The sequence below is a fragment of the Hippocampus zosterae genome, chromosome 17 (genome assembly GCF_025434085.1).
Source record: "Hippocampus zosterae strain Florida chromosome 17, ASM2543408v3, whole genome shotgun sequence".
Taxonomy (NCBI): Eukaryota; Metazoa; Chordata; class Actinopteri; order Syngnathiformes; family Syngnathidae; genus Hippocampus; species Hippocampus zosterae.
The window spans coordinates 9,121,398-9,149,085 of record NC_067467.1 but is presented as its reverse complement, the minus strand read 5'-3'; the positions used below and the strand labels follow the sequence as shown (position 1 = coordinate 9,149,085).

Genomic DNA, 27,688 nt, shown 5'->3' with positions numbered 1-27,688 from the left:
TTGATATGCTTTTTATTGACAGCAAGAGAAAGAGAAGATCGTAGCACCACAAAGAGAAGACGGCAGCGGGAAGGCCAGGAACGTACAAAAAAAAACACACACAAACAGGAAGTGGCTCCACATGACAAAAAAAAACCCCGGATCACTTGTCAAATAACACTTCCAGAAAACCATTGGAGCATTTCTTCCATATGCTTCGAGTGCAGTTAATTGCCCCCAGTACTGGGACAGATTTTGCATTCAATCAGAAGACAACTTGGCACACTACTAGTATTGTTCACAACTGAATTTCTGTGCGGCCAATGGAGCGCACTCAGAGAATATGGACCAAATGCTCAAATGGGGAGAAATTGAAAATCTCTTGAAATGCAGAAAAAACGCCAACAGTGGGCGCCACACTTTCACAACATAAAAGATCCCTCAGCCTTCTTTTTTTTGTTTGTTTTTCTACCCGCAGGCAACAAGTTAGCACAACATGCTAACAAATCAAAATGGTTATCTCACTCTGTGACTGGTCGCTGGCCCCTGAAATGGCCATTTGGAAAACATCAACACGGCTCAGAATATTATTTTTTTAACCGCCCACGGTTAGAGTGTCCATCAATGCACATTTTTCTCAGCTTGCGATTGCTCGCCAGGCCTGTGGAGTGGCCATTTTGAAATATCCAGACAAACAAAGAGCTGGGAAACCTTTTCTTTCTTTCCTTTGCTCAGTTAGCGCAACCTGCTCACAGCACAATGGGACTGGTCATCCATCAATGTGGTTTTTTTTTCCTTCGCCATGCGATTGGTCACCGGGCATCTGGAATGACTGTGAGTATTTGTAAAAATCGGCGTCGAAGTGCCATTTGGTGTTTGTCGGAATGTGGTAAACGATTGTTTTGTTTGTTGGGAGGCAGGAGCACGGCAGGGTCCTCAGGAGCCGCACGCGTTGCGGTCGGGCGGCGATCGGTAGAGGTACCTCCAGATGGCGTAATAGTGAACGCCCGCCGCCAGTGCCACCAGCACGTGCCAGATGGCGTGCGCAAAGGGAATGACGCCGTCGCTCTTAAAGAAGACCACGCCCACGCAGTAGAGAACGCCACCGCACGCCAGCTCCTCCAGCCCCTCCGTCGAGTTCTGACACAAAAACAAAGCGAGAACATCATCATCGGTAAGATTGCTGCAAATCTCCTACTTTGAGGGCTGCCAGTCCTTCATCAATAGGTTTGTGATGAAAAGCCAAGTTTGGCATCGACCCTTGTGTATTAGTACATCCAGTACATCCAACCGCATGGCAAAATATGATCATTTAAGAAGATAATCGCTTATATAAGGAGACACCGGACTATTAGCTGTGATGTAACCGGTGCGAAATGTGATTATGACAGCTGCCACAAGGGGGCAGCAACAGCTTGGTGAATAACTTTCAAAACCAAGCCCTGCCTTCAAACCCAGTCAGTTTGAAAGAAACCCCAAAAATGATTCCCCTGGCTTGAAACTACACTTTGCAACCCTAACTTGAAGCCCTAACACTTGCTTGAAACCCTATCCTATGTTGGAAGACCCCCCCCCCCACCCTTTGTTTAAAAACCCTGACCTCTTAAAGCCCTAAAGCTTGCATTGAACCCAAATTTTCAGATGCTAACCAAAACACTTGCTTCAAAGCCTGTCCCAGGTTGGAAGCCCAAATTTGAAACCCTATCTAAAGCAGTCTTAAGAATGGGATTTGAAAAGCTAATCCAGGCTGAAAGGTCTAACACAGACTCAAAACCATCATTTGAATCTCTAAACTTGTCTTAAAACCCGAATTTCAAACGTTTAGCCCTGCTTGGAACACAAATTTTAAAGTCTAGCACAGGCTGCGAACCCTAATATGAAAGCCAAAACCGGACTACAAACGCCAATGTGAAATCCTCACCTTGCCTTAAAACCCTAATTTTAAAGCCTCAACCTTGCTTTGATTCGAATGCCCGATTAGGCCAACAAACTTAACGTGCAACGGAGGCCAAGGCCAAGTTTGAAGCCGTACTGACCATGGAGGCGATGACGGCGGCAGGGAGGAAGCCCATGGTCAGGTATGAAGCCAGCTCCAGCAGCTTGTACCTGCCGGCAAAGCACAGCAAAAAGGGGACAGAGTCAGGTGGGAGCGGTGGTCCAACGCCTTTTGGCGACGGGGCCTTCGGTCGCCGCACTTTTCGTGGTAGTTGAAGACGTAGAAGATCCCGCCGGCCGCCATTAGCCAAACCAGCCAGCGCATGTGGCACGCCACCGGGCCCAACTCGCGTAGGTTCAACCTGACAGAGGGTGAGGCAAAGTGAGGGGCTACAACTCTGTGTGTTATTGTGTGTGCGTGTGCGTGTGGGCACCAACCAGGGTGCGTAGGAGGCAGCGATAAAGACATAGATGACGACCCGGTCGCACATGTGGAAGCAGTGCTCCACCTCCCTGAAAAACACACAAAGCCCATCTTGAAACCCCAACCATGCTGACAAACCCCCACTTCAGCAGGTCAGAGACCAAAGATTTTTCTCGAGATCTCCAGAACTCCTTTGTAAACCAGAACGGTCATGAAAAAGGGATGACCTCATTGGTAGACAGCAGTTGAACCCTTTCATGCAACCTGACGCGGACCTGCCCCAGCCCTGCCTCACCTCATGTGACTCCTCTTCCAGGTGACCACGTGGAATACGGTGGAGATGAGGAATAGGGCGCTGAGGCCCAGGCCGTAGACCCACGCTGTCAGGCGGTGCCAGTCGTCGGCCGACAGCCGATGCAGCAGCGCCGTGCCCGCCAGCGCTGGCGCAATCAGAAACTGTGCACGCAAGATAAATCTACTCAAAACTTTACATCAGCTGAAAAAAATATATTTAAGCCGGCTAGTGTGGTTTAAAACCAGGTTGAGGGTTTTCAAGTAGGGTTTCGAAGTAGAATCAGTGTTTGGTAAAAATACGGTTTTAAAGTCAGGCTTAGGTGTAAAGTTGTATTATTTCTTTTTAACAAATTGTATTTTTTCATCATTATTAATATACTTTATTTTTAATGAATGTTCATCATTTAAGGGTTAGGGACCTATTATTCCTAAAAAATGTTGTTTAAAAAGAAAAAAAAGGATCTTGATGAATTATTCCATTATCAAAAAAGTGTTGCATACAGAAGAAAAGGATGATAGAGGCTGTCGAGATTCGACACCTTTTGCTAAATTTCACAACAAGAGAAAAAAAATGAAAAATGCAAATAAAACATTTACAAATAAAAATGTTTTGTATTTTTATTTTTACTACAACATGTTTTTTTGTAGCTTTTTTTGTGGGTGGGCGTTATGATGCTGGCTGGCCAAGAAATAAACGAGGCATTGGCGTCGAATGTCGGCGGAGAGACGGCGACTCACTGCGTGTGTGTAGCAGTTAGCGGCATGCTCATAGCAGGTGGGCTGGTAGCGACAGTTAGCGGAAGGCCGTCTGTTCATGAATCTAAATACATACACACACACACGATGGAAAAATGCTTTCATTATTTACATTTTAAGTTGTGTCATCACTGGGTGTTTGTACGAAGCACAATACTGTACAGTGCTGGTTCTAATATACATTAGAAAAATTGTGAGGATGCGGGAATAGATTAATTGCATTTCCATTCATTTCAATGGGGAAAGATGATTTGAGATACGATTGATTCCAGTCATGTGTGGTCACAGAACAAATGAAACTCGTAAGTCAAAGTACGGGCGCACTTAATATAATCTATGAACATCAATAAATAGTGCATATAAATAACCTGTTTATAAGACATTGTACATATTCTGCACAGCATACATGTAATTCGGGAAAGTCAGGTGTACCAAACAGTGTTTTTATACTTGATTTAACCACCCCCAAAATAAAGTAGAGAGGCGGCCATGAACCTTGACACATATCATCTCAATGACGTGTCTGTACAATGCACGACCTTATTTGTGTGTGTGTGCGCGCGCGTGTGTGGACTTTCACAAGGCAACGTTAAATGTATTTTGGACCCAATAACCCAGGCAAAAAAACATTTTAACTTCAAATAAAACTGTCTTTCATTGTCATTTCGGGCTTGACTTCTTGAAACTTATTTGTGGGTCTACTCATGACAGACATGTCTCCCAAATTTCTTGTTGCTTTATCAAACTAGGTTGGGTGCATAATTTTAGAAGAATTAGAAAGAACTCAAGCAAAGGTAAATGGCTTTCAACCAAAATAGCAGACTTTTTGCGTGTCTCTCTAAGCAGGGCTTTTTGAGATTTGAGATTTTTCTGTGGGTCTATTCATAAGATATCCTTTATTCGGCCCACACTGGGGAAATTTACAACTGGGGAAATTTACAATCATGAGATGTCTATTGTCTACCATGTTTGAAGTGAAGTCAAACTTGTTTGGTGGCATGAATCCTTTAAAAGACCAACGTGATATTCCAGTCGAACTGACATAAAATATTTCACATTGTGCATTCAAATAAACTGTTAAAGCAAAACGACTTCAGTCATCTAACTTAATGCTAGCATTTAGAAATGAGCATTGGATACTAAACCCCACAATTAAGACGGCCCTACTAAAAAGATTTATTTTTACCTTTAGGTGCAGAGCACAACTTTAATGTAAACGAAACTCCTCAATTCAGTTCAACGTTTTTCGCTACTCGAATTGTTTCCAGTCACTTCCGGTTGCCTTCTCGTAACCCTTCAGTCGACGTATAATGACGTCATAAGCGATTGGCGTTGGCTTGATTAGAATGAAGGCAGACGAGACAAGCTGCTCGACGTTCAGTTATCGTTCACTCACCTGTGGAAGCTGGTCACCTTCTTCATGTCAGTGTTCTATGGCCCTTAACAGCATAAAAAAGGTGATTAATTTATTTTTTAATAAGGTATGAAACAATGGTCATGCTGTCCCGTTCACAACACTGAATTAGCATTAGCTCGCCTATTACAAGCGACCTAGCCTATAACTCTCGCAATAGCTCAAAGGCAGCATTAAAATATTTTCCTGCATAACATTCTGGGTCAAGTGTTCACCGGTGGTCTAAGGCTTTGATTTAGAAAGATCCATGAGAGGCGACCAGTTAGATCGGGGGGGAAAAACTGAAGCCGGCAAGAAAGGGAAGGAGGCCGGCCAGGCTGCTCGAATGGACCACGCCCGCCCTCCTTTTGCTGCAATACGCCTGCGCAAGCGAACCAGGTTCCGTGAATGACAATAGGCTGAGCCAATAAACGATTAAACCGAGATTTTGACCGATTTCTCAGGCATGAAACAATGCAAATGCCGCATGGTCGACAGACGGACGGACAGACAAGTTTTACATTGAAATTTACATTGCCAAAACATATTCAAAATTGAATTAAGAAAAATGCTTTTCAATTACAATTTCAAACGGTTTCGAATCTGCAGGCACGTGCAGTGGGGGTGGTGGTGGTGGTGGGGTGTGGATTGTCGCTATCAGTGCCCTGGGAGAGGTCCTTTTGCCACTGAGGCTCACGTTGATCCTTTGGCCCTTTTTTAAGTGTGTGCGTGTGAAAGCCATTTTCATACCTTTAAAAATCAACAACACAATTTAAAAAATATATATATATATATATATATATATAGCTCATTATTTTGCTACCCTTGGTCATGAGACGCTTGCAGATTATGTCAGAAACAACTTAACCCACTGTTCTTTTCAAGATAAGCTGCTGCACCTGTTCTCAGCAAGGTCGTCGCTACTCTCTCCGTTTGTACTGTTTAATTAAGTCGTCCCACAGTATACAGAAAGCCAAAGATATATTTGCGATTACTGCAGAAAACCCATGCAAAACCTGTCTCGTTATTGGATAGGGTTTACTGATATATCCAAAAGTCCAATTGTGCCATAGGCATCAGATTATAGTTCGTCATTATTTCATTCTGCATCAGTGTCTGTCTCAACATGGCGTTTCCAAACTGTCAGTGGTACAACAGGTTATTCGCAGTCAGTCATTTCCGGTGCGTACTTGTTGTAATCATATCATACTTGCCTAACCAACTATTCTCCCATTTTCTTTTGTAGCTTCTGCACTCGGGCCAAATCAGCCCAGCTCCAGCAATATCATCAGCAGCAGCAATCTCTCCACAAATCCCCATCAACAAAAGCTGTTTAGCATACCAAATCAGGTAAAACACACTTTTACTTTCCACTGCTCCCTACCAAATACATCAGGTGAGTACAATGACGTGGGATGTTGTGATCCTCTGTCACATTCAAAGGTCACTGCACACCCTTGAGCAGCTGTGTATGTACATGTAAGGACCAATATTTTCCTGTTGACGCACTGTTACACAGTTATTGCATCTCGGACTGTAACGTATTGGAATTTTAATTTTTTTTTATTTAAATTTGTGTTATTTTGAATGGCAGTTGGTTCTTGAAAGTGATATTCTCCAGATGGCACCCAAATGGTTATTACGTAAGCGTGGCTGCTGAGTGAAATATAAGTGTTTATGAAAGCGCAATCCTCTGCTTTTGGCCACTGAAAATCTCTTGCTTGCCAATTGATCCTTCTCATCCGACAAATAAGTATATCCTAAAATGACGCATTAAAAGCCTTACCGGGCATGCGGGACACGTTTGAAGTCGCGCTATCACATCCTTAACTGTTATACATTGTAAAGTCAATCCAATGAACTACAATAAAGTATAACTGGTGTTCCTCCACTATATTCTGATTCACAAATTTTTAAGCATTCTTTTTGAAAGTATACATGCAAGACGTTACGGTGGTCGTCTGGTTAGCACGTCCGCCTTACAGCGCAGAAGTACAGGGTTCGAAGAGGTTCAAGTAATGGATGGAGATTCAAGCAAGTCAGAAGCTACAGTGGAGTTGCCTTCAGTGCAGTGACACAGGTCAGGCAGCACTGAGCGCTAATGGAAGAGATGCAGCGTAATTAATTGAAAGAAGAAGAACCATCTGCATTTGAAAAGTAATGCTATTGATGATTGTGTTCTTGCAGTTATTTGAAGGTTTAGAATTAATGTCATTTTGATGCTAATTTCAGTTGGCCAATCTAAGGCAGTTCACATTGCATGTTAGCATTCAGCTTATGGACTTTTGGTAGTGCATATGGTTTTTGATCATTTGGGTGTTTAGAGATGTATTTTTTTCTCTTTTATGGATGTTGTACAGTGAACTTCAACTGGGAGTGACAAATGTTATTTGAAGATCTGTGCAAGGAACAGATCTTTTCATTTTCTCTGAGTGATGATAATTACATTATCGGACTGTCTCCCTTTTTGGTGTTTGTGGTGTTTTTATTGATCGAATGGAAAATCGATTGACTACAGCAACAAGACAAGAGTGTCAGCTCTTGTTTTTGGAGCGCTCCCAACTTGAAGAAGCACTCTCGGAATTACGTAAGGGCTACGACCAGACTTAACCAAATGTTGGAAGCTAATCTGTGAACAGCAGCCAATCAGGAAGTCAATCTGGATTTGGATAAAACACAGCTAAAGACAACAATGACATGCTCAGAGAATGGACACTTATGTAAAAAGCGGAGTGATTTATGACACCTTCCACACCCAGTTCTCAAAATAGGAGCAAAACAATCAAAGACAATAGTGGTGGAACAATTAATAACTATCATACATAATATAACATTCTACCCAGATGTCTTAAAACCACAGAACAGCATTAAAATGCAAGGTTTATAACCTTTGAGTCACAACCACCATTCAATTTCCCTCACTGAATGAATGAAGTCTCCATCCATCCACCTACCTCCCACGCATGAAATTCCAAATAAAGTAGTAAAACCTTCATAAAACCTCAGAACAGAGTATAACACTGATGTAAAACAAACAACGGAAACAATGCATTTATGACCATTGAGACTCCCCCAACCAATCTGAATTTGAATTATGTAATCAAACTAAAATGACACCTATAAACCATAAAACAGGGCATTAGTGGACAGTCTAAGTTGCCTGTTGTTAAAACGCCAAATGGTAGATTTCCTCTGATGCAATAAATCAATTGGTGACCCTTGAGTGACTTCCAAACCCGTAGCAGATTGATTTATGAGGTTTCGAGACCAGAGTAAACAGCTGGACAGTATAAAAGCAAAAAGAACAATGCATTTTCAAAATGGATTGATTTATGACCCTCTGAGATCAAAATACCGTATTGGCTCGAATATAAGACGGTGTTTTTTGCATTGAAGTAAGATTGAAAAAGTGGGGGTCGTCTTATATTCGGGGTCTAGACATACCCATCACAACGCTAGATGGCGCCATATTAACCGGCAGCTGAGGAGAAGTTATGATGTAATTTACATTTCAAAAACCAGAAGCCATTCATTTACGAATGTGATTGCACTTTAGTTTCCATGTTTAAATGTTCAGATATTAAGATTTGAATTAGGCAAAATAACATGCTTTTTCTATCAAATAGATTGCTAGAATCATTTGTTTCAGATGTACTGTAATTACTTTCTGTATAAAAATTTATTTGGTGTTCAAAAAGTCTTTTTTCTAACTTGAGTCTTGAAAAAAAGGGGGTCGTCTTATAATCAGGGCCGTCTTATATTCGGCCCAATAATGTAATGGAGTCAAACGGATGCCCAATCAGTGCAAACTCCTACATTTAGTTCCACCTGGTGAATCTGTGACCCTGAAGTGACTTATGACATTTCCAAAGTCCAAAAACGGATTGGTTCATGATATTTCAAGATCCAAGGGTGTATTGCCCTTCGTCAGGGGTGAAAGACCTGAACAGCACACAGCTCAAGGAAAAGGCGACATCCTTCCTGATTAAAGCAAGTCTCTCTTCAGCGGCTTTTATTGCCCACCTGGGCAACATTTCTCCGAATGTTTTCACTCACCGTAATCCCGAGGCTGAAAGAGTGCATCAAAACAAGCGTGCGCCTTATCAGTTGTGACATCTGACATGGGAGCAGACTGCTGGCTTTGGCTCGAGGATCCTTGAGCGGGATTTCACGTGCACGCACGCTTAACAAGGCCAACACATGTCGCTCGACCTCGATGAGTTCCAACATAAAGCAAAAACGGGGCAAGCGATGAAAGGAAAGTCATGTGGAGGAGTCCGAGCCAGGGGGGCACCGTGGCGGCTCAAACCATGGTGCTCTTCTTCTCCCGGAAGTCTGCCTGCGAGGGCTCATGGTAGGTGGCGATCATGTTGGCGGTGTCCCAACGCGCCACCGGCGCCGGGGAGCTCTGCATGACCACCAGGCGGATGGGCGACTGGGTGGGCTGCGGGTCAGGCGCGTACTCCTTGGTGGGGTCCTTGCCACGGCAGTCGTACATGATGCAGGAGATGAGGAAGACGAGGAGCAGGATGACGTAGCTGGCGATCAGGATGCACAAGTTGAGAGTGACGGGGTCGATCTCCTGGTAGTTTTCCAGAAAGCCCATGACATCCGCCGCGCGCCTGCTGGGAAGCTCAACCACGGAAGATGGTGGCGGGGGCTGCCATCATGCCGCCGGAGCCGTCCGGCCGCCTCTTATCTTCTGCCCTACCTTATTTTAGCGACATCAAGACTTTGATGGACGCCACTCCTCCCGAGCCCTGATCGTTGGCTTGCTTTAACAAGTTAAGCCGCAACTCCGTGACAGATTCTCGCTTATATCATCCCCTGGCCTGCCTGCGTGTGCATGCGCGGTGTAATCTTAATCTCGATTGTGAGCGGGGATTGGTGGCCGTCGCCATCTGGCGAAATACCGGGTCAGGGTGTTGGAAAAGATCTCAGGTTAGCCTGCTAGCAAGTAAGGAAAGCCGTTTGAGCCTTCAGTCCTTTATCACTATCTTAAGGTTCGTGTACTAGTACACTCCAACCTGTACTCACTTTTAAATCAGTGCATGAGTAGAATGACGACTAGTCACGGTTTGTGTTTTACTGGTTGACATTTCTGCACACTCGCGGAACAACTTTGGCGTACGAGTAGGACACAACAAGATACTAGTGAGGAACAACTGTAGTCGCTATTATTTATACGACTGAAGTGCTAGATGAATTTGATGTGACTAGTAGCACACTTTTTCTACTACTACTTCCACTTTTGACCTACTCGTGTCAGGTTCTGAACTTAAACGAATCATGTTTTGGATTCCAGAAATGCAGGCTCAGACAAAGTGCAATAACAAAAATATTTATTAGAGAAAAGCGTAATGACAAAGTGCAAACTGAAATCGCTGGTCACGAGGAGCCAGGAGATAAATAATGCATAAAACAAAAAACAAAGGAAAGGTACAAGAGAACACCGAGAACACACAAACGAAATATCACGAGGCCAATAACGTGAAACCAAAGTCTAAGATCGATAAAAAGCAATAATGAAAATACAACAAGGATATTGAAAATAAATGCTCACAAGGCTTTGGAACAACGAGTTAGTTTTTCTTCCAGGAAGCCACGTCATGGCATGTAAGCTGCAAATGGTTCATTCCCGCACATTTTCCAGGCCTTGTTGAAACTGACTTGCGGCTAATTGCGGCCTGTGGGCTGCAGGGGGCAGCATTTAGTAACAGCAACTTTGTGATGCAGTGCAGTCAGGGAACGATGACCCCCTCCTCTTCCTGTTCTTCCTCCTCCACTTCCCCTCTTTTTCCTCTTTCTATTTTCCTTTTTTTCCTCATCTCCTTCCTCCTCTTCCTCCTCCTGCCCTTCCAGCCACATCTGGGAAACAAACAAAACCCTAATGATGTTCATGAAAGGAAATCCTGATGGCGTTTTCATCTTGGGGAGCACCACCCAAGTAGGCGTCCATCTTCCTGAGACCTTTCATGAGGTCTGACATTTGCCGCCGGTGTGCGCCAAATCGCCACGATTGCGTGATGACAATTTGGTGTCCCGAATCAAGTGTCCAGCCGTCCTCGGGTTTTTCCCCTTCTTGGCGGGGCCCAAACTTTGCGTTTCAGCATCTGTCCTCATTCTTGCTTATCTTCATCTCTTTCTCTCTTAAGGGGGTTGGGGGGGTCAATTTAGGACTGCTCAGGGTAACCACAGTACAGGCTGATAATTTTCAAGATTTTCAAGCATGGGCCATTTGCTAACTGTTTAGCCACTTACTCATTGTAATTATGAATTTTGTGTTCTAAGCTTCTTGCTCTCCGCCCTCATGTGGTGAAACTTGTGTGAAAAGTCTATTGTACCCCCTAAGCACTTATTCTAGTCTTTCGTGACTCACATTTCATTTGAGCAATTAGCTTTTCCATTTTCTCACGCTTGGTCACCCCTCGCTCGCCTTTAGCGATAGCGCTACTTGTTAGAAGTGTCGCTCATTTGCCGCAACGGAGGCAAGGATTCATAGAGGAGTGGAGTTTCTGTCGCTTCATTATATATTTTATATATATATCCTGCGGACATCAAAGACAGTCGCCCCGTTTGCTCCTGAATCAACGGGATGTCAGTCACATTTGTCTGTCACTTAATCAGAGTGACATCAAAGACACAAAGGCCTGTTTTGCTGCTAACGCGGCAGCGAGCATGACATTGAACGCACTGTTGGCTTCTATAGACACTAGCGTGAGATGTAGTGTGTGTATGTGAGTCTTTGAGTAAGGCATTCCCTGATTGGTGGGGACCATCGACCAGCGGGGAGTTGTCAAAGCGTCGCCTGGCCATTGTGCGACCGCTCGTGCAGGAATGTTTGCAGCTGACGGATGCCAAAGAATCCCGATCCCAGCTCGTCAACGACCACCCCCTACCGTGAACACCCCCCACATGCCTCCCCCACAAAGAGAGCCGCGGGTGGGGGGAAGGGTGTCTGTGGATTCAAGTGAATGAAAATGTGTTTTGAGGTGAAAAGTGAACTTGTTACGCAATGCCAGATGTCGTAAGAAGACTCAGAGGAGGTCCACTCGGTTTGTTTGCGCCCTTCGCTCACTCATCACCCCACCGTCCCCCTGCCCTTGCAACTCCCCCACGCGCCTCACAGCTTGTTTTATTAGTGCACAGGGTGAGGTCGTGTTTCTTTGGCCAACTTTTTGGACATAATTAATACTTTTTAAAATCATTTTTCAAAGTGCAGTTGATGATGTTGCCCAGGATTTCTTGACAAAAAAGAAAAGTGTGAAAATGTCTTATGCGTGCTACATAACTGTAGTTGGCGATGTCACTTTCAAATGTGATAGATTTTTTTTTGCCTCCAAAAATAGTGAATTTTTCTAACGCTAACCCTAAAACTGTCAAGCCCAACGACTCTGACCGTAACGGTGAGGGTCAGAGTCTAACCGTCTTCGGGCAGTAGGCCGTGGACACCCTGAACTGGTTTCCAGCCAATCGCAGGGCACACATAGACAAGCAACCATTCACACTCACACTCACACCAAGGGACCATTGGTGTGTTCAAAATGAATGCTTATTTTACCCCCAACCCCTGCAACCTAATCTAAACCAAAATATCTCATGCATGGTTAACCCCCCCAAATCTCAAATTATAATCCTGAAATTTTGAACCCTCATCCAAACCCCGAAAGGGGATCCCGCGTGCGTTTGAATTCCCACATCAAAGACGAAGTGCGACACAGGCTTTTTTGTTTTTCATGACGGGGACTACAAAGGCTGCGGAGCGTTTTTTTGCCTTTCATCATGCTGAGCATTTGTGAAAATGTGCGTCATTCTGGCAAAAACACTCCACTGTGTCTGCAGAATCGCTGTCTTTAATGGAGGATTGTTGTCTTTGATGTTGTTTTAATTACCGTATTTTCCACACTAAAAGGCGCACTGGATTATGAGGCACACCTTCAATGAATGGCCTATGTTGTCTTTTTTTTCATATATTGGACGCACCACATTATAAGACGCAATCTAAAATGCATCCACTAGATGGAGTTACACTCAAGGAAACACCAGAACGACCAGATGTCAGTAAAACTTATTTAGCAGTGACACAGTTCACTTAACCAACAGCAAGTTATAACGTTGACTCGTTAACGTCAAACTCTCTTGCCGCTGCTCTATTTCCGTGTTAAACTGCAAAACCGATCGCCTTAAGTTCGAACTCTGCGTTGTCAGCATGTCTCGAGCAAGGAGCCATTTTAGGGTTGACATATTACCGTAACACGGGGGGGCGCATCAGATTTTAAGGCACGCTGTGAGCTTTTAACGGAAGGCTTTTAAGTGCGGGAAAGACAGTAAGTTAAAAGGCGACTTTGGTATTGTCATGATGACATGGCAAATCTTGGTTTTGATTTTGTGAACGTTATTTATTTTTTATTTTTTGCTGTCGTGATGATAAAATAACAAACAAGCATGTCTTTGTCGCATGATGAAAAAACTGAAAGTAGTGCCTTGGATGTCGCTTGAATGTTCTAGATGTTGCTCAGCTCACTTAAGAAATAAGAAAATTGTGTCTGAAATCCCAGCGAGGATGTGTCTTTACGGTCAGTCTGGTAACGTCCCAAATGGGCAACCGTGTCTTTGTTGTCATTGAGATGAAAAGCAAAACTATTCCGCGTGTGTGCGCTCGGACCGTCCCAAAGTAAATTATCTTAGCAAAGAGACAACTTTGTCTGTAATGCCCCATGGGTAAGGAACAAAAAGACAATCGTGTCTTTGATGTTGCCCTTTGCTAAAGACCCCAGTGTCTGTGCAATGATACTAAAGTAATGAAGTGCTTTTGACAATGAGTCCCCTGGGTGAATTTCGTAGTTGCTCAGAGGTGATCAAGTGAGGTTGGAGAGGAACTGAAGAGAGCTCCGGAAGAACTTTGTGTGAATGATGAGTCCGAAGTGGGCCGGGACCACCTCAGGGAGTCGGCCAATGCCAACACTCGCAGCTCTTGGCTAAGCATCAAAGAGTCCCAGCTGCAGGGTGGAGGAGGGAGGACACTCTTTTTACAGTGCAGAAAAGCTTGTCCATAAAACAAACACACACCCAAAAAAACTTTGGTTTCTTTTCATACTTCTGGTCAGCACTTGCGTCAGGAATCTTCAAGATCTCTGGGGCCTTGACCCGTGAGGAAAAATTCAAATTGCATCGACACAAGTAGGGACTGCATGACTTGCACTTTTTTGAAGTACAGAATGGAAAAAGATCATTTTTGTGTATTGGTCATTTGTCACTGAATGGGACTGGATTGTCGGCACTCCCTGGTGGAGTTTCACCGGTTCAGGACAGGAAGTGGCGCACACTGTGTGAGTGAGAGTTGGTCTGAGGTTCCCGCTGGCCGACCGCTGACGTGACTTCCTTCCAGGAGGGCGTGGGCATCTCCTATCAAGGCTGCGGTCGGCGTCAAGGAGGTCGGGTTCCTTCAAACATCCTGCAGAGCCACTGTCGCCTCCGCCGTCAATGCGTCGGGAGTGACGTCAGGGGCAGTCATTGGACTCGCCCGCTGTCGTCCTCAGATGGCGTCGGTGCCATCACAAGTCCTAGTGGCTGTCAGCAGCATAGCAGGTGACAGCCAAGTAATCTGATTGGACGACGACGAACCCGGTTTATTGAAATTCTGTAAAACTCACGCAAAAAGAAAGATAATTCCAGACCAAAATATTGAAACATATGGACCATTTTGCAATCTTAATGCTTTTCGTCCTCTTCTTCTTCTCTGCTCAGTGCTGCCGGCTGGGTATGTTGTGGCAAAAGGTGGTATGACACTCATAGTCAAACTTGTGTGGACTGTACAGTATAAAAACCCCATAAGCAATCACGAATAAGTTTTCTTCAAAATTAGTTACATTTTGATTTGGGCTCTTGAATTTTGTAGAATTTGTCCTGTTTGAACACTTTTTGATGTTGGGTGTATATGAGACAGGGGGATTATGGGGGATGATGGTCACGCATGCCCGTGGGGTGTGCGTGCGTCTGCGAGTGCGTTGTCGTGTCACCATTGACGCAAGGCCGGCGTTGAGTTGTAGTGTCGAGTATCACGCGGACGCATAGCAACGCAAAGGCTGCCTATAAATAAACTTGCTGGAGCTACTTGCTATTTGCAAGCAGCTCATGCGGGGTTGGGGGGGGGGCAATCTGGCCTTTGGTTTTCCTATGCGCGCAATTGGATACTTCCAATCAATTAGCATCTCACTCAAGAGCGCTGATTTCGAAAGTCAAACATCATTGAGTATAGCGGGATTCTATAGCTACGATTATTTCGTAGCTATTGAAAAATGTTTAGTCCGTATATTTATAACTGGTGTTGCCAATGTGTGTGTGCGCAAATTTTATTGAATGTAAAAATGGATGTTGATTGTGGATAACGTGGTTTCAAGATTTCATTTTGGAGACCCCCTTAGATAGTCTTGGCCACCCTATGCCCCCGCGCCCCCCCAAAAAAACTCGCTCCGCCACTGCATGTATTCTACTTTATTCAAATGAGCATACAAAGAAAAGATGACTCAGAGACACAAATCAGAATTTAATTCCAAGTTAGGAGAGCTCGAAAGTTCATACCGAGTCAACAAGTCGTCCTGGACTTGGACAAGCGGGTCCTCGCTGTTGCCCGCACGTTCGCTTGAGTTTTGTTCTCTGGCCAGCACGCTGCACGTACAAACGTTTTAGTTTTTTTAAAACCAGGATCTTGAGCCACATTTTGAGTGGCGCCTCAAAGAGTGCGCCAACTTGAAACTTTTTCAAGATGCGAGCTGTCATTTGACCGATTTCGGCCTTGTGAGCACAAACGTCAGGTGTGAGCAGATCTACTGGAGTCTCGCATCGTTTTTTGCCAAGCAAGTCCCAAAACGAGCGACTGAAGTCTGATTTAAGTCAAGTCAGATGAGCCAAGTCCCCCGCCTCTGCTTCTTCCAGATCCCCTTCCTCCCGCTGGGTGGCGCTCACGTGAAAAGTCTCCTCTGAGTGGTTACCAGCACGGTCTGACTTTCTCGCCGCTGCTCCTTCTTCCGCTGCAACTGCAGCCGCCAACAGACGACGCTGGACGCCAGCAGCGCCAGTCCGGCCGCCAGCAGCACCAGCCCCAAGTAGGAGATGGTGGAGCCGTGCGAGTTGAAGCTGTACGCCACCGCCGTCACCACCACGCCGGCGATCAGAACCACCAGGCCAAACGGCACCGTGCACCGGTAGCACGACAGCTCGGCGCCGCCCGTCGCCGCCGCCAGCTGGACCTCGTTGACCAGGGGGATGCTTACCGCTGTGCTGGCTGCGGCCGGCCCCTCCCCCATGCCGGTTTTCTCCGTGCTCGCTGGAGTTTTCATGGCGGGTCGAGTGCCGTCTTCTGGCATGGCGCAGTCGGACAAGCTCGGGCGCTTCATAGGCGGGGCTTAGTCCTCAGTCAGGTCCGCCTGCCTGTGGGAACAACTTTGGTAATTACTCATTTATAACACAATAGAGACAATTTAGCCGCTACAAGTTTCTACAATCTTGAGGCATGAAAGCTGTCGAGAACTAAGAGAAGACATCCATCCATTTTCTGTTCTGCTCTATCCTCACAAGGGTGGGTGCTGGAGCCCATCCCAGCCGTCTTCGGGCAGTAGGCGGGGGACACCCTGAACCGGTTGCCAGCCAATCGCAGGGCACACAGAGACAAACAACCATCCACGCTCACACTCACACCCAGGGACAATTTGGAGTGTTCAATCAGCCTGCCATGAATGTTTTTGGAATGTGGGTGGAAACTGGAGTACCCGGAGAAAACCCACGCAGGCCCCGGGGAGAACATGCAAACTCTCCATAGGGAGGCCGGAGCTGGAATTGAACCCGGTATCTCTCCACTGTGAGGTCCACGTGCTAACCACTGGACCACCAAGAGAAGACATCTTTTTTTCTCCTTGGCTAAGCTTTTCTGCCTTAGCTTGAAATCATTCGGACTGCGATCGAGAACCATCTTACGTAGGAGCCCATAAAGACCTGAAGCCACGAGTTCTGACTCGAACTAGAAGAGGCGATGATTTTTGTTTTTCTGCTGTGGTCAAGCAGCTTCAGAGCTAACACAACTCGGTACGGCCTGCGAATGTTGGCGAACTGGGGTCTGGAAACGTTCGGGGAAGCGTAACGGCAACAGGGAGCGGGGCCGCTTGCAGATGTTTGTTGTCACGATTCGCTGCCAGGCGGCTCGACGGCGTAGAACCCACAACACCCCCGCCAGCCGCATTCCGCGCCCCTCCTGACTCAGGCCAAATGACGCAGGAGCCGCGAGGCCAGCACGAGCTGAGACATTCCCCCGAGAGCGCCGGAGATGACATTACGGCCTCGACTGCGAGCGAGAGGCCGGCACGCCAAAGTTCAGCTCGGCCGCCCGCGGATGTTTTGTTTTTCTCTTGTTGAAATATTGCAACATGTGACTGGGGGAAATGCTGCAGCTGGCCGTGATTAATTCTGCAATTTATTTCGCGGCGTTTCTCCCCGAGCTGCGCGTATTTCCGCTCTGATTAGTTCCAGGATTAGTGATGACTTGTGAGGCTCACGCTCGCCAGAGTTACCTTGAAAAAGTAATCGGATAATTGATTACTCCTTTAAAAATTACTTGGTGGACGACAGTGGCTGCCTGTTATCGAGCCTGCGAGTATGCTGTAAAAAAAAATGTAAACAGCAGACAGTCATTTTACATTGGAGCAACTTAAAACCAATTGACATTTATAGCAACAACAAAGTAAGCAAGTTGTTTTGCAATTTGCTGAGTTGTTTTGACCAGCTTGAAGTTAGGGGGACGATACATGTGACAATTATTTCTGAAAGCTCTCATTTAGTTATTGAAAAATGCCAAAACGCAAAATTTTCCCCGCAGCAAAATTTTAAAATATTTTATTGAATTGCCTAATGTAAACAACTAAAATATGCGTATATTCCAAATACAATGAAAACAATTGGAAAAAAAATCCTGGAAAAAAATCTCCAAAAAACTACATTTTCTACGTTAATGCTAAAAATTGTGAGATGTTTACCTGATGTGCATTGTTCCCGTGACCATGATAACAAAATTCTCTCCAGTTTTATTCTATTCTCCATTAATACTGCAGACAAACTTTTCCCACCTTGGTTGAACGCGTCAGTGTGTACAAAAACAAATTCATCCTTGGGCTTTTTTTTTTTTACGTGTTTGGAGTCCCAACTTCCATCTCCAGCGCGAGTGTCCGGAAAGTAGTACTTGTAAGTCCACGTTGGAGCGGCCGCTTCGGGTTAAAAGCACGGCTGGACGTGTCTCACCTGAAAGTAGAACTGCAACATGTGTGGCGTGGAATCTTTCCTCTGTTGTCTTCCAGTCAGGGTGGTGAGTGACGAGGTTTGTTTGAGGAGTTAGTAGTGCGCAAATTGCACGTTGTCGCTCCGCGTCTCATTCATGAGCACGCTGGCCGCTCGCGGGTCTCTCACTGACGTCACGGACGCGCTTCCATTGACAAGACGGCTTATGTGTCAAGTGCAACAAGTACGCTAATGGTCTACTACTTCCACTCCGGCATTACACAATAAGAGCATAATGTGCGGTGGAAACACAAAGCACATTATTTGTTAAGATCGAGTTAAGATAAGACTCTTATTTTGTAGGCCAAACGTAAAATCAGTTTTTCAGAGGTGTCGAAAGTATTCACACGTTGCACTTGAGGTTGTGGCAGGCTTTGCGTTTTAAAAAGGCTGCTAAAATTTCAAGCATCGATTCAACTGACGTGAAATGAATCAAAGTGGAAAAAGGACAAGCTCTGAAATGCATTTAGGTGCACATTTAAAAAAATGATTTTGGTCCTTCTGTTACTGTCACTTATGTACAACGTGTGGGGACCTTTTCCATCGCTAATTCTCAAAAAAATTCTTCAAGCTGCCTGAGATACACAACGCCAAAAAGTCTTTGTTTATTGTACAATCCACACTCCGTGTTTCGTGAAATCAAATGCACACATATACAGAACTCATAATAGAAATGTGTGGATAGTGTGATAATCAATGACTTCTCGGCCATGTTAATGATCTTCTCATGTGTGAAAATAATTGTCTTGATGCATGCTCACGACAGGTATCCTAAGATTTCACTCTTGTGAAAAAAGGTATTTGTGTGTATTTCAACACTTATTTAAATATGGTTAGTCTGATGTGAGGCTGGTCAGTGGGGTGATTGGAGGTCAGTGGTAGTTATGCCACAGCTTAATTAATACGAAGCCAAAATATTGATTCAACGTGTAAAAAATCCGAGAGTAGGAAAAAAAGTTGGTCGGGAACAAGCTTTTTCAATGCCCTTATTTTGGTGATCGTATGCGGAAGTTGGTGCTATCATTAGCTCTACTTGCTGGTGGTCTTCATGTCGTCGCTGCGATTCACGGACGAAGACTTTGCTGTCGCTTGGAAGGAGCTGGACGAGCCACAGCTGGACGGAGGATGGCAGCTTTTCACCGAGACCATGGGCGTCCACATTTACAGACTTCTAGAGCAGGTTGCACATCCCTCGCAGGAAATGCAAACGCCATTTGGCGCAGCACTGCCGGGTGTTCCCACACAGCCACACCAGCAAAACTCGCAAGGTCTCCGAATCAGAAATAGTCACGGGTTGATTGGTATTTGATTGTTTTCGTGTGTTTTACTGGTGGAATAGTTTGGGAAATAGCATCCAACTCTGTGGAACCTGACTCCTTTATGTATCACCAAACCTCAATGGTAATCGTCAAAATTTAAGATTTGCCGCCGGCTAAATCCACGACCTAACTCGGATTGAATCAAAAATGATTGCAGCTCTTAATTCGCGAAACCCATCTCTTAAAATCGTCATGAGTGACACTTTAACATTGTGGGTTGTAAATTATTTTTAGCAGAACGATGCCTTTATGTGCGGCAACAATGGTGCACGCGAGCTCCACTGGTTTGTGCACATTTGAATTGAACATTTGCCCCCCTGCAGAAATGATCAAAACTGACGGACTCAAAATGATTGCATCCACGAATTCAAATTAATAACTTCCATCTGCTGGAATCAGTTTATGAGTGACACCTGAACATTTCATTTCTTTTTAGCGGAATGATGATATTATACGCAACACAAAAACAGACAAATGTCATTGTGCACGACGAAATAGAAATGCCACTGGAGCACACGCGTGTCAACTAGGACCATCTGCCATCTAGTGGAGGATTTCTTTGTTTTGCCTGTCACGATACAGTACTGCGTTGTAGGCAGCGGGATTTGACAAATGATGATGGTTGTGTAAATTGAGGGGTCCGTTGTTTTTAATCTATGGCTCTGCTTTACGAACGGCAAAAAGAGAGATGGAAAAACGTCAGCAGCGCACCACGTTCGGGAACACACTCCTTCGGCAACTAAAATCACTTCCTGCTTTCCCTTCACTTCAACAGCCAATCAGAATCTATCAACATAAAAAACAAGTTTAAGCAATTATTAAACAACAGAATGCAATGTAGGTAATCTTAACATGAAATAATATGTTCAAACATAAAATAATTAATAATATAAAATAAGATTACAGTTGATTTGACACCTCTGCTTTGCCCTAAATTTCTCTCAATGCTGCCGAAAGTCACAAGGACAAGCAAATGTCACACTCTCGCGGGTAAAGTCGTCATTCTTGTTCACACTTTGCTAGGCCCTGACGTCAACCCGGGTCACAAAATAATCTCAGATTTTAATCCCTGTCATGCACTATGGGATTAGTGGCAGTACAGAGGGGATTTTTGTTCCCGATTGTAAAGTGTCCTTGGGTGTTTTGAAAGGCGCTTATAAATAAAATGTATTATTATTATTATTATTATATAGTCCTCAACTGAAAGTCACACACGTCGAAAGACCCCAGCAAAAGGTTTTGGAATATAGTTTTTTTTCTTTGCCCCCTGGAAAAAAAAGGAGTTTACCACAAAGTACAGTGCAACTCTAATTCTAATATCAGGATCCATCAAAAACAATGATTTAAAAATGACATGAAGGACTTGTGTTGTCAGGAAACTGGTCTTTACGAATACAAAGTGTTTGGCTCGCTGGACAGCTGCAAGGCGGAGCTTTGCGCCGACGTCTACATGGACCTGGCCTACCGGAAGCATTGGGATCCCTACGTCAAAGGTAACGCCGCGCCAAGTCTCTCGCCCTCGCTTCAACCTGCACGCACTTGCACGTCGCGTGGTTGCAAACTCAATTGTTGCCATTCTTTTTGTCTTCACGCCCATCTGCAGAGGGCAGCAGGTAAGATGCAGCCTGTGAATTTGCTCACGTAGCCTCGTCAAGACCGACACGGCCCGCACAGCCTCCCTTACAAAGTGCCGCAATGAAAACATTGACGTAGCAATCAGAATCGATTCATCGTCATGTTCATTTCAAGAACTATTCCCTTAATTTTCACCAAGAAGAAATGTTCAAAAAGAACTAACCAAGTGTTCATTTTCCACAAAACTCAAAAATATTAAAAAATGACCATTTGTTTGTTAATCTTGTGTTGGTATTCGATAACATTTCAAATTGACAAAATAACAATTAGGCATCATTAATTTCCTCCAAAGCACATTAAAAAGTAGCAGTTGATTATTAATTTGACCCAATTGTACTATCAACAAAATTAAATGATGCATTTGATCATTTTCCTGAAAAAGAATATCACAATATAACAATTGATCATTTCCATAAAATGTCAACTTTACAAAATAACACTGATTTCATTTTGCTAATACATAATATTAAAATAATTTATCATTGTGAGTTTTAATTTTCCCCAAAACACGACCAATCATATATATTTTTAATTCAATTGTTAATTATTGGTTAATTTTCCCCAAACCATAAAAAAGGCTCACTGAATGAATTCATGGGTGGCTAAAATTTTCCCCTAACATAACGCTGAATAAATCCCAATCATTTGATGAATTCTTGGTTAATTCTTCCAAAACCATATTTAAAGATGATGAATCGTTCGTGAAGTTAGCAAAGTTTCCCCAAGAGTTAGCCGAGTAGTAGAGTGCCCACGATCGGTCCTATAGCGATATATTGTTTTTCAAGCGTGTGTGTGTGTACTGTTGTGGTGACTCTGGCCTTGTTTGGGCTTGTCAGAGCTGACGGAGAAGGAGATTGATGGGCGGCGGGCTATCTACTGGGAGGTCGCGTACCCCTTCCCGCTGTCCAACAGGGACGTATCCTTTTTGCGCTCGACTTGGCCGACACGCCCGCCGGCGTCCTGCTGCCGACGTCTTCCTTAACGCGGCGGCTTCAGTACGTGTACGTCCGCGAGCGCCGCCTACTGGACGTGGGCGGCAGGAAGATCTGGGTGGTCCTGGCCAGAAGCTCGCCCGAGACGCCGTACCCGGAGAAGAACGGAGTGCTGAGGGTCAAAGACTACAAGCAGACCATCGTCATGGAGGCCGACGGCCACGCTGGAACCAGAGGTAGTCCGATTGTAGGAGACTGGACTGTCTCAGAATTGTTTATTGTTTATTCATTTGTTGTGTGTGTGTGTCCCCGCCATAGAATTTATTGTGTGACTTTCTCGCTTAATTTTCTGTTTTGATGCGTTCTTTTCGATTTTCTTAGCGTCATTGAAGTAATTGTTAATTTTCGTTTTTTGGAGGCGGTCTTTGAACGTCTCTCGAGCCGAAGGAAAAGGAAGAAGATCTGCAGGTAGTCGGACAGATACGTGTCTGCATTTGAGTGTTAAGAGAATTAATAAAGTGTATGCTTAAAAAAAAAACAACAACAACAACAACACGACAGCTCTCTTTCTTTCGGAGCTGCAACACAATGACGCAATTACACGCCGAAGAGCTGAAATGCATGTGGAATGAACGCGAACGGAACAGATTGAACGCCCCGCGAAATGTCAACAAGAAGCCAAATTGATTTACTCGGCTGCACAAGCATGAATCAAACGTTGCGAAAGATTGACTTGTTAACTGATTGATGGTTGTATTTGGACTTTGCAGTGTTCATGAATTACTTTGACAATCCTGGTGGGATGATTCCCAGCTGGCTGGTCAACTGGGCGGCCAAGGTAAGGAAAGCCACGCGACCAATCCTTTCTTTTCACCTTCCATCAACACGTTAGCGTGTTAGCCCCCATTCGACACCTGACAAACTCAAGAATGCGCTTTGGGGGCACCACCCCGTTGCTTTTCTTCATTTGCTCTGACCACTTTCGGATGTGTTTCAGTATGTTGCTGTCTCACTTTTGTTGTCTTGGTTTTGTTTTCCTGGTCACCAGAGCGGCGTTCCCGCCTTCCTCACTGACATGAAGAAGGCGTGCGCCAACTATCCACTCTACTGTCAGAACAAATGAGGACACTTGACAGTCCGCAAAGTGAGTGACGGGGATGTCGGCTGACTTGCTGTCTTTTAATTACACACAAAGACACACACTCCACGACTTTAAGTGCAATCCGAGCCTTTTGTGGAGGCTTTAATCATTTCAAGGCATGTTCGCTTGTGTGGTTTTCTACGCGTTTACTGTCAAAATTACATCAGCAATGCAAACCATTCTTTTAAAAAAATATTTACTATAATTCAACTGTATGTTTAGTGTGACCGTTAATTTTCTCACAACGGCATGAACCAGCGTGGGCAAACATTTGTGCTGAATAGCCAATCAATACAAAAAGCCAACTTGATGTAAAAAGGACTCCGGGATTTCTTGCTCATTGTGAAAATGTATTTTAGAAGTGATCATTTTTCATTTGGTTGAGAGAAATAAAAAAAAAACGAATTTCTGCATCAATGCTGTGTGAGGTCATTACCACTAGATGGCAGTATCACCCAAGGCGTGGACTTGTATTGCTTATGTTGTCCAAGCGAAACGGAACAGAACAAAACTTTGGTGCGCAGGTTCTTTACCGTACCATTTGGAGGGGAGGTCAGAGGTCAGGGCCACATCTTACGACTTTGCCAAATCTTAATTCAGGCACGGGGTGGGGGGGGCGAAGGAGTACTGACAAGTCGGCCCGGGAGGAATAACAGATTTGTTGCTTTTTTTTAACAGGCGCAATAGGCATAAAGAAATATGTCCGGAGCGAATTTTCCGCCGACTGTAAAATAAACGTATTTCTTGGCCAGCCTTGTGATTGGTCATCCACTCGGCTAACTGTGGCAATGCTGAAGACCAGTCTCTTGTTGAACACCAATATTCTCTATTATTATTGTCGTTATCTTCCCCACTCTTCAGACAGACTCCGCCTTCCATATTTCTTCATCCCAATTAAGAAAACATTCAACTTTCCAAATAGTCCCAAAATTCAGGACACGTTAGGTAGTATTTTTTTCTTTCACATTCCCAAAACTTCGACTTTCCTCACAATTCTGATTGTTACGCAATCCCCCATTCAAGAGATATTTGACACCTGCGCCTCCTCCTTCCACATTTCTTGATGCAGTCAAACCATTCCAAGTGTCCCATTCGACATTTCAGCCTGGATGTGATGTCGGCCAGCTGCGGGCAATGGAATGTTGCGCCCCACCTTGGTCCTATCTGTTGCTACTGAGGCTACTGTGTGTGCCGAACTTTAAACAAGATCAACAGGGTCAAGTTTTGTGCGGCCCAGAGATGACATACGTTGCGAAATCAGAATCAAAATGATTGCAACAACTCATCAAAGAGAGAGTCACATATTTTTATTTGAGTATTCATATTTGTATTAGAATTTTTTGTGGTGACCACTGCTGCCAGCCTCCTATTTGGTAGCTGACACTGGTTCGGTGCTTTTCTGTCACATTCCAAAAATTCCTACTTTCCCCTCCAATCTAACGTGTTTCAAAACATTCAAACGCCTCCCATTCCAACGATTCATTTCAATCATTTCCGCAGCGTCCACACGCAATTTCTCCAGAAATTGCAAATTGTCGAGTCCCGAAAGAGAAAGCCACACACAAGGCTGGCTGCCCCCCCCCCCCACACACACACACAATCCCCCCCACCCCTCCGCACTCGTCCCTAAGAAGCTCAGATTTCCCAGGTGCCTCTCTGTCTGCCAGACGTAACAAAATAACGTCTCTGCTGGCCAGCTTATTTTTCAAGCGCTTTGCTGTCTTTTGGCTCATGTCTGCACCAGATGACCGCAGCAGATAGCCGCCGTGCGCTTCTGCTTCTTCGTCATCGTCCATCACCTTTTGTCTCCTTCTTCTTGCTTGCCTCGGCCCACAGCGGCGCCATCAACACTTCATGCTCAGTAATGATGCTTTTTTTTTTGGACCAAGTTAGGCAATCTGCAAACTTGATTTAGAATTTCACCTTTGCCCACGTGGAGGATCGTCGACATGTTCCTGGATTGTGACATCATATTTTCAAAGTCATGTCTTTAAATTCGTAAGAAATGAAATCAGTCGATCGGAATCCTTTTTGAGATGTTCCTCTTGCGTGTTTGATTTTGGAAATTGTCTTCACCCCCCCATCGGATTACTGAGTCGCGTACAGCAGTTGAGTGAGACTCTGTTATGCTGCCCCCGGTGGCCATGTGGCCCAAATTGCAATTTCAGAAAATGAACAAGCCTCAATCTTGCTCCCGGGTTGGTCGCTTGTGCTGCCCTCAGGGTTGTTATCTTTCCAAGCGAGAATGCGATGACATCCTCCCGGAGAAATATACGACCCGGATTATTAGGAGGGGTCGCGTGACATCCGAGCCCTTTAAGTGCTTTACCTGCCGCCGCATTTGTCGGCTTGGGATTTATTTTCTTGGGAAATGTGCGATTGTGGGAACATGGGGGCAATGTGCAAATTGGGCTGCCCTCAGTGAGCTGAACGTTTTCAAGTGGAGAAGCACTGTTGATACTCTGTAGAGATTATATTCATTTCGTAAAATGTTGCTGACAAAGCAATTTGAATGATTTTCTGCCTTCTGCGTGTACAATGTTTAGTTCTCTCTTTATGGATTAGCTTCAAAGTAAACTTGAAATGACAAAAATAACTTGAAACAAGCACGCTGGACCTCTTATTTGGTTAACTTTGCAAGTGAGTCTTTTCATTTCCTCAGAGTGATGTTATATGACCACCTCCCAGTTGACGAGAAGAGAGAGTGTAAGAACGGGCGAGAAGGAATATTTTTTTAAATGAGTCCTTGAATCAGTTTCAGCGTGTTTCAATGAGTTTCAATGCATGGAGGAGGGGTTAAAATTTTGCAATGTTTGGTATACGGTCTTTTGCTACATTGCAGATTTTCACCTATGGTGGGTGGCATGTTCCCTTGTGATAAAATGGAGGACACTTTAGTTTTTTTCCAACGTGTGTGTGTGTGTGTGGCGACATGGCAATTTGGTGTGGAATGGCACACTGTCACCGAGGACCGGTGATCAAAGGGGTGGCGGGTTTTGCGGCTGGGAGGGGAGGGGGGCAGGGTCAGCGTTACAGTTCACACCCCAGCAAGCCTTCCTTAGCTTTTCCACCTTGCCCCCTGCCGCGCCATCTCCGCAGGCCCGCTGAAAGCAATCTGGGGGGCAGCATTTGTGGCAGTTGAGGGGCCAGGGGGGGGACCCCGAGGTGGCGGCAAAGACGTGTTGTGCAAATTTTCAGCACAGTGAGAGCTCAACAGACTTTGAGTTGTTTGGAAGTGCACATGATTGCTTTTATTGGGTTCGTTTAGTTGAGTACACATCATTGGCCTGATAGTGACATGGGGGAGAGGGAGCTAAAGTGTGTGTGTGTGTGGAGAGGAGGGGGCGGGGGGCCGGGTCACCGGTAGCACCCGTAAATAGCAGATCTTGGGGATCAAAGAGATTCTGGCTAGCGTGTCAGAATAGGATGACTGGATGGATGCCGCATGAGATGCGCCCCAAATCTTTAATCTTTATATATATATATATTGCGCGTCGTCCCGCACGCGGTCTGTCCTTCCGTCTGTCCCTTTTCAAAACGTACCTACTTCACCGCGCCGCTGCGCGCCGCCACTGCGCCGCTCAGGCAGTGGCTCACTACGATCGCGCGGGCATCTTAGCGAAAAAATGTTGTCTACCCACAAGCATTGCAATGAAATTGTTAGTTATTTAGTAGAGCTAAACATCTCTTTATTTTCGCGATAAGCAATGAAGATGAACAAAAAGTTGAACCAAGCAACAACACTTTTGTGGGCCGAAGGCCCACCTTACCAGCCTTCCGCAGGAACTAGCTGATGAGCCGCCCGGAGGGCGGCGAACCAGCTAGTAATAATAATAATGCATTTTATTTAAAAGCGCCTTTCATGCCACCCAAGGACACTGTACAAACAATAAGAAAATACAATGTAAAAATTTGTAAACGAGATGTTATATAAAAGCAGGACATAAAATCATAAACACATAGGAAATGGAAGAGTTATGTGTTGTAGGCAATTCTGAACAGGTGTGTTTTTAGTCGGGACTTGAAAGTGGAAAGAGGTGTGCAGTTTTGGAGGTCCGGAGGTAGGTTGTTCCAGAGCTTTGGAGCAGCGTGACTGAAGTCTCTGGCTCCCATGGTGATCAGTCGGGCAGGGGGCACTGACAGGCGGAGGGAGGACGAGGATCTGAGGGAGCGAGAGGGGATATGCACCTGGAGAAGGTCAGATAGGTAAGGATTGGCCAGGTTGTGGATGGCCACAAATGTATATAGAAGCAGTTTGTAGTTGATTCGATGTTGAACAGGGAGCCAGTGGAGCTGTTGGAGAACGGGGGTGATGTGCTGGTGGGAAGATGTTTTTGTGATGATACGAGCAGAGGCGTTCTGAACCAGCTGGATTTTATGAAAGGACTTTTGAGGTAGACCGAAGAGGAGAGCGTTGCAGTAATCAAGGCGGGATGTGACAAGACTGTGGACAAGGATAGCAGTGGTGCGGGGGGTGAGGGAAGGGCGAAGTCTGGTAATATTGCGGAGGTGGAAATAAGCAGTGCGGGTGATGGTGTTGATATGTGAGTGGAAGGT

General features: G+C 45.0%; 4 protein-coding genes and 1 long non-coding RNA gene across 9 annotated transcripts; 2 read left to right on the top strand and 3 right to left on the bottom strand.

Moving 5' to 3' along the window:
* Positions 1-508: 508 nt before the first annotated feature.
* On the bottom strand, positions 509-4,933 carry mmd (monocyte to macrophage differentiation-associated). Of its 2 annotated transcripts, none has more exons than XM_052049504.1 (7): positions 4,785-4,933; positions 3,371-3,452; positions 2,634-2,794; positions 2,353-2,427; positions 2,175-2,276; positions 2,016-2,085; positions 509-1,119 (listed from the first exon to the last, which is right to left on the bottom strand). In XM_052049504.1, exons 1-7 carry the CDS (start codon positions 4,808-4,810, stop codon positions 916-918), a joined length of 720 nt encoding a protein of 239 aa, XP_051905464.1. In that variant the 5' UTR covers positions 4,811-4,933; the 3' UTR covers positions 509-915. The 2 variants fall into 2 exon arrangements, with proteins under 2 accessions (XP_051905464.1, XP_051905465.1); XM_052049505.1 differs by lacking the exon at positions 4,785-4,933 and adding an exon at positions 4,575-4,705.
* pctp (phosphatidylcholine transfer protein) lies at positions 4,698-25,737 on the top strand. Of its 4 annotated transcripts, none has more exons than XM_052049507.1 (7): positions 4,698-4,845; positions 6,051-6,131; positions 20,799-20,916; positions 21,895-21,974; positions 22,055-22,226; positions 22,761-22,828; positions 23,039-25,737. In XM_052049507.1, exons 1-7 carry the CDS (start codon positions 4,735-4,737, stop codon positions 23,111-23,113), a joined length of 705 nt encoding a protein of 234 aa, XP_051905467.1. In that variant the 5' UTR covers positions 4,698-4,734; the 3' UTR covers positions 23,114-25,737. The 4 variants fall into 4 exon arrangements, with proteins under 4 accessions (XP_051905467.1, XP_051905469.1, XP_051905468.1 ...); XM_052049509.1 differs by having other exon boundaries at positions 4,736-4,845; positions 6,028-6,131; XM_052049508.1 differs by lacking the exons at positions 4,698-4,845; positions 6,051-6,131 and adding an exon at positions 19,112-19,284.
* Positions 8,992-9,556, bottom strand: LOC127590085 (small integral membrane protein 36-like). The gene has a single exon (XM_052049514.1). It carries the CDS (start codon positions 9,385-9,387, stop codon positions 9,085-9,087), a length of 303 nt encoding a protein of 100 aa, XP_051905474.1. The 5' UTR covers positions 9,388-9,556; the 3' UTR covers positions 8,992-9,084.
* Positions 15,261-18,268, bottom strand: tmem100a (transmembrane protein 100a). Its single transcript, XM_052049513.1, has 2 exons — positions 18,069-18,268; positions 15,261-16,211 (listed from the first exon to the last, which is right to left on the bottom strand). Exon 2 carries the CDS (start codon positions 16,175-16,177, stop codon positions 15,743-15,745), a length of 435 nt encoding a protein of 144 aa, XP_051905473.1. The 5' UTR covers positions 16,178-16,211; positions 18,069-18,268; the 3' UTR covers positions 15,261-15,742.
* On the top strand, positions 19,381-20,788 carry LOC127590087 (uncharacterized). Its single transcript, XR_007959549.1, has 3 exons — positions 19,381-19,639; positions 19,860-20,536; positions 20,617-20,788. It is a non-coding gene; the product is annotated as an uncharacterized LOC127590087 (long non-coding RNA).
* Positions 25,738-27,688: the final 1,951 nt, after the last annotated feature.

Coding starts and splice junctions, on each gene's coding strand:
- tmem100a (XM_052049513.1), bottom strand. CDS start 16,177: ATGAAGCGCCCGAGCTTGTCCGACTGCGCCATGCCAGAAGACGGCACT.
- pctp (XM_052049507.1), top strand. CDS start 4,735: ATGAAGGCAGACGAGACAAGCTGCTCGACGTTCAGTTATCGTTCACTC. Junction 6,132..20,798: donor TGTTTAGCATACCAAATCAG/GTAAAACACACT, acceptor TTGTGTTGTCAG/GAAACTGGTCTTTACGAATA. Junction 21,975..22,054: donor TCCCGCTGTCCAACAGGGAC/GTATCCTTTTTG, acceptor CGGCGGCTTCAG/TACGTGTACGTCCGCGAGCG.
- mmd (XM_052049504.1), bottom strand. CDS start 4,810: ATGAAGAAGGTGACCAGCTTCCACAG. Junction 2,428..2,633: donor TGGAAGAGGAGTCACATGAG/GTGAGGCAGGGC, acceptor TGTGTTTTTCAG/GGAGGTGGAGCACTGCTTCC. Junction 2,086..2,174: donor GTCTTCAACTACCACGAAAA/GTGCGGCGACCG, acceptor CTTTGCCGGCAG/GTACAAGCTGCTGGAGCTGG.
- LOC127590085 (XM_052049514.1), bottom strand. CDS start 9,387: ATGGGCTTTCTGGAAAACTACCAGGAGATCGACCCCGTCACTCTCAAC.